General features: G+C 41.1%; 1 protein-coding gene across 3 annotated transcripts in view; it reads right to left on the bottom strand.

Annotated features, from left to right (window-relative positions):
- Window positions 1-6000, bottom strand: part of sltm (SAFB-like, transcription modulator) — a 61402-nt gene that overhangs the window by 13984 nt on the left and 41418 nt on the right. For all 3 annotated transcript variants that reach the window (XM_043677439.1, XM_043677441.1, XM_043677440.1), the window contains exons 16-19: window positions 4386-4510; window positions 2510-2647; window positions 1787-2170; window positions 954-1092 (exon numbers count right to left, since the gene is read on the bottom strand). In XM_043677439.1, coding sequence (XP_043533374.1) covers window positions 954-1092; window positions 1787-2170; window positions 2510-2647; window positions 4386-4510 — 786 coding nt within the window. The remainder of the gene's footprint in view (window positions 1-953; window positions 1093-1786; window positions 2171-2509; window positions 2648-4385; window positions 4511-6000) is intronic.

Genomic DNA, 6000 nt, shown 5'->3' with positions numbered 1-6000 from the left:
AGCCGCAACATGACCTCCCAACTCCTGTACTCAATACTCTTTATGATAAAGGAAAGCATGCCAAACGCCTTCTTCACTATCCTATCTACCTGCGACTCCACTTTCAAGGAGCTATGAACCTGCACCCCAAGGTCTCTTTGTTCAGCAACATTCCCTAGGACCTTACCATTAAGTCCTGCTAAAATTTGCTTTCCCAAAATGTAGCACCTCACATTTATCTGAATTAAACTCCATCTGCCACTTCTCGGCCTATTGACCCATCTGGTAAGATCCCGTTGTAATCTGAGGTAACCCTCTTCACTGTCCACTACACCTCAAATTTTGGTGTCATCTGCAAAATTACTAAGTGTACCTCTTATGCTCATAGGATAAATAGACAAAGCCTTTTCCCTGGGGTCAGGGAGTTCAGAACTAGAGGGCATAGGTTTCGGGTGAGAAGGGAAAGATATAAAAGAGACCTAAGGGGCAACTTTCTCACACAGAGGGTGGTACATGTATGGAATGAGCTGCCAGAGGAAGTGGTGGAGGCTGGTACAAATGCAACATTTAAAAAGGCATTTGGATAGGTATATGAATAGGAAGGGTTTGGAGGGATATGGGCCGGGTGCTGGCAGGTGGGACTAGATTGGGTTGGGATATCTGGTCGGCATGGATGGGTTGGACCGAAGGGCCTGTTTCCGTGCTATACAGCTCTATGACTTTATGAAACGCAATCAATAAAGCTATGGTAAGCAGGACTGCATTAACCAATACTTACACATGCTAGATCAGGTACATAAACTGTTTGGTCACCCCAAGTTGAAAGCAAGCAACTGTGTTTGCAAGTTCATGTTGATAAAGCAAATTAAAACATAGTTCTTTATAAAACTAAGAAAGCATTAATTCTTAAACAGAACAAAGCTGATAGCATTTGCCATCCCATAGCTCTAATTAATTGTTCATCTTTTCTGTACCTGAGAACTACTACCTCTGTCTCCTATTGCAGGTCGTCCACCATCTCTGCTGTTATATCCAGCCATACCACTTGGTGCTCCACTTCGCATATTTTGACCAGATCTCTCTGGGCGTATCCGATCTCTCTCTCTTGAAGTTCTAAATGGCCACAAATTAATTCAAGGTCACTCACTACTAACTATTTACAAGTTAAATTGCTGGTTCACCCATGGAACAATAATAATAGCAGTTCACAGCTCAGCAATGAAGAGTCAGAATAAACAATCCAGCCATCTGGTTTGCATTAACACATGATAAGGTTCAGACTTGTAAATCTCCCACCACAAATCTCTCCCACCCCCCAGAGAGCCTTCCAAGCAATGGCATTTCAATCATTCACCATCGCAACTAGGAAAGAATGCTGTATTCTGGAACTTCAACTTAACTCTTCTTCAAAAAAAATGCAAATACATACCCTTAATAGCAGAAGATTGAAAAATGATCTATTACATAATGCGAGGGCATCTTTTAGTTTTTCTGACTTCAATGCTGTTGATACCACACAGCAAGGCATTATATTAACGAGTCCCAGTGAATGTAGAAATGTGAAGATTAAAAATTAAATCCCCTTCCCAGAAACACCACTGAACCATCAGAATTCACCTAAAACACAGTTGTAATATCTTATATCTACATATTATAGCGTCTAATGCCACGCAAGTGTATCAAATCTGGCTGATGTCGTACATAAATGTAATGAGAATTTTCAGTACTTTCTGAAAAGACTAGCCTGGACAAAGTTAAAGAAACATCTGCAATACTTATGCAAAATGGGAGAAAATTTCAACGTTACCTCAATTCATGTTTTGTTGAGCCCATGCCACCACTCGACTTCCAATCATCAGGTCGAGAAGAATTATGACTTGGTCGGCTGTGATGGACTCCATGTTCTTCCATCCTACTGCGGTCAGAAAAGTTTCTTGATGGGGACATCTTTTGCAGATGCTCATGTCCTCTGCTAGCAGCCGAGCGGTCCTGAATTGTTACAGTTCGCCGGTCGTCCCGCTCCCTTATTTCTCTCCGCTCAGCATTTGCATGAAGTTCACTTCTTTGTTGGGAAGTTGGTCTTCTGGAATCATTATATGGCTTTGGATATCTGTTATAACCAGTGTCCTCTCTGCGACTTCCAGAACGATTCTTTTTTCCCTCTCCTTGATGGTTGTAACGATCCCCTCGCCTGCAAATTTACAGAATAGCTTCATGTATCAGCCTTCATGGTTCAGCCAAACTCAGACTGTGGCATAAAACATTTTCATGGTCATTCAAGGATTCATTGCACCATTATAAGGAACAGTTGAACTGATTTTATTTCAGATGCCATGTCCAGTCCTACAGGGTGCACACCCATTACCAAAGAGAGATCAGGAATATGCAAATAGCAGTTATTGACTCATATCCTCTTCTTTGGTGCAATGTACAATCTCAGTACACTACCTTTGATATTATTTTCCAATAGCTGCAGTTAAAAAAAACAATCAGATCTCACTTGAGGCAATCACAATCCAGATGCACTCACCTATCAAATGATGGTACCCTGTGGTCAAAGTCATTGTAACGGTTTGGCTCTTGGCGACTGTAATCAGAACCATGACCAAATCGGGCATCATTGTCCAGAGCTCTCCGTTTGTGTTCATTCCAATAGGGTTCATCACGTCTAGGTATTAATGACATTTACATATTTTAAAAAGTTCATCTAAAATTTTAAGTTCAGTTTTAACAAATAAATATGGTAGTCAATGGCAGGTTAAGAAAACTTTCTATGGCTCTGTAATTTTAAGTTTTAAAAACCGATTTTATTTTTGCCTAAAAATGACTCATTGATACATTCCTATTTTTGGATGCAAGGGGAAATAAAAGGAAACAAGAAAATCTAGACTTAGAAGAATGGAGAAAAGGGTTGTGATGTGGGGCTGTTTTAAATGTAAAACACCTTCATTCATAAAATAATGTCAATCACTCTCTACTGCTGTGTGGGAACACTGAAGTGGCTAACCATACGTGCAACCACGCAGCTGACACTTAGTGTTACTTTTCTGTTGCCATTTCTGGGATAAGCTGTCCACCAATATCCATTACAAGCCTACAAACTCCCATAGCTACCTCAACTACACCTTTTCACATCCAACTTGCTTCAAGCATTCCACCTCATATCCGAGTTGCTGTTGCACTGGTGCCACCTTCCACCAGGAATACTCAACCTGTGTTCCCACTTTTCTTTGCCTTCTGCACAGATCTCCAAGGTCCGTGTGCAGCAGTGGCTTCTGTAACTTGAAACCAAGTTACACGGAACACCAGATGCGAATGCTCGGACTGGCTACGCACGTGCACAGCCTAGTGAGAGTATTGGACAGACCATTCTTTTTCCTCAACTGAGAATTCCCTCCATCACTGTGGTTAACACAGTCCTCAGCCACATCTAATCCATTTCCAACACTTTGCTCTCACCCCATCTACCCTTTTGCAGAACAATGGAAGCGTCATTCATGTCCTCATTTTCTACCTCACTCATCTCTGTAAAGGATGCCACAGAACAGTAACCCCAACCCCCTGCAATTGCAACATTCTGCAAGGACCCTAAATTCCGTGGCACCCTAGCTCACTCTTCCACAACTCCTCACAGGCACAATCTCATGCATTTGCTAAAGGTGCCCATTTATCTCCTCTTTCCTCACTGTCCAAGGTCACAAACACATCTTCTAGGCAAAGCAGCCTTTTACTAGTACTTGATTCAGTCTGGTCAGCTGTATTTGCTTCTCACATTGCAGTTACTTTTACATCGTCGAGACAAAACTCAAGACTTGGTCACCACTTTGTGGAATACCTTCGTCTTCCAGTTATATGCCATTTCAATAAACCACCTCAAACATGCTAATAGTCCTCAGGGGCTGCTACAATGTTCCAACAAAGCACAATTCAAGCTCAGGGAACACCACCTTATTTTCCACTTCGGCGCTTTTGAGCCCACAAGTTCGAGTATTGAATTCCACAACTTCAGTCTGACTTAATGATGTTTGATGGACTCGTTTGTGCTTTTTGCTCCACCTTTGCCAGTGAAAACACACGAACAACATTTTCCAACCCTTTTCAGTTCTGAAGAATCAAACTGCGACTGAAAACATGAACTCCTTATCTCTGCATAGATGCCGAAAGAGCTGCGTTTAGCTAGCATTTTCTGTGTTTGGTACAGAAAAAGACCTGATACTTAACCCACACAGCTTTATAAACAATACACTAAGGATAAACTGGAAAAAATGATCAACCATAATAAGCAAAAGCTGAACTTCCACTTAGAAATGGGGGATTAAGCTTAATTGGGAGTAGTCATTATGTGCATTAATCCAAAGAGCATACTGAAGTTCATCCATTCAAAAAATTACTCTTCACTACCATACCTATTATCTACATCAGGTGGGCGTTTTAAAGAATTTCTTCTTTCTTGTTCATAGCGGAGCTGTTCTTGTTGCCGACGAAGCTCTTCACGTTCACGGGCAATGCGCTCTATTTCTTTACGGCGTTCCTGAAGTATTAAATCAATACAAGTGTCAGGTTTTTTTGAACTGTGGCTTGTTTTATAGCACTCTACCCTTCTCTACACCTCCTTCCACTGATCGGCAGAAGTAGGAATGGTCACTCACAGGAGAGACACCGCAAGACACATAACCTTGCCCTCTCTCCACCAAGGAGTACTTACTCTGGATGGAATTACACCTCTCAAATATATTTAGGACTAAGTAAACATAATTTTGAAACCTCAAGTGTTTCTCTTTCAAGAGATGATTGAGCTTAAGAGTTATCTCAGCATTTTCTCATTTTAAATTTTCTGCATGTCATATTTTATAATGACTTAATTGCTGCCAAAGTAATCATCCTCCAGTTTAGTTACCACTTCAAAATTATAACCATCAGTTTCAATGCACTAAATCATGCTCCTACAAAAAGTCTCAGGAATCAATGGAAAATGAGACGTTACCTGGAGAACCATGAAAACGAAGAATCAGTTTCCGCTACAAAAACCACAATTTGCGAATTGACTATTTCACCAAATGATGAGATCTCTGAAATGTATCACATCTCCCTCTCCACTTGAGATAAATACAATTAAGATCCTTCCAGTACGGATCCCATAAAGAACACAGAATCCCGACAGTGTGGAAGTAGGCCATTTGGCCAATTAAGTCCACACCAACCCTCCAAAGAGCATCCCATCCTGTCCTTGTGACCTGCATTCCTATGGCGAGTCTACCTAGCCTCAAGATCCCTGGACATTATGAGCAATTTGGCATGGCCAACCCACCTAACTTGCACATCTTTGGACTGTGGGAGGAAACTGGAGCACCCAATGGATACCCAAATAGACATGGAGAGAATGTACAAACTCCAAACAGTTGTCCCAGAGTGGAATCCAACCTGGCACTATGAGACATCAATGCTAACTACTGAGCTATCAGGACTTTATTTTAAATCAACATGTCTGCTGGAGATATGTGGATCATGACCTTAGAAAGTTTTAGATTTTAGTTCTGTCCTTATAAGGAAGTGCTGCCTCAAAGCCAAGCATTATTGGTCATGATAGTAAGCAAACAATTTTTTTTAAAACAGAAGTGCACAAAGCTGTACGAAGCAGTAGGTGTTATGATTCCAGGCCAGATAGCCAAACTTATGATACTATCTAGCTAGGGAGCATTAAATTTTTCTCCTTTAAGGAGACAAAGTGAGAGATCCAGGAGACTTGCAAAAGAGAATAAGAGCATAAAATTCCACCATTTTGAACGTACAATCTCCAACTTTACATTAGAATAGTAATCCTTAAGAGTATCAGGCTGTAACCAACCATGCCACAGCATTAAAAAAATGCTCAGAACTCATTTCTCAAGAACTCCTTTCCAAAATTCTATGGACATGGCGGGTCATCAAATCTCTTTAAACTTCACAAGGGATCACAATTCTTCACTTCTGCCAATCAGACCTTGAAACTCCCAAGACGATCCATCATTGACTGCCTTAACG

This window comes from Chiloscyllium plagiosum, chromosome 36, assembly GCF_004010195.1.
Source record: "Chiloscyllium plagiosum isolate BGI_BamShark_2017 chromosome 36, ASM401019v2, whole genome shotgun sequence".
Classification (NCBI taxonomy): domain Eukaryota; kingdom Metazoa; phylum Chordata; class Chondrichthyes; order Orectolobiformes; family Hemiscylliidae; genus Chiloscyllium; species Chiloscyllium plagiosum.
The sequence above is the reverse complement of the archived record's forward strand: the minus strand, read 5'-3'. Positions and strand labels throughout refer to the sequence as shown.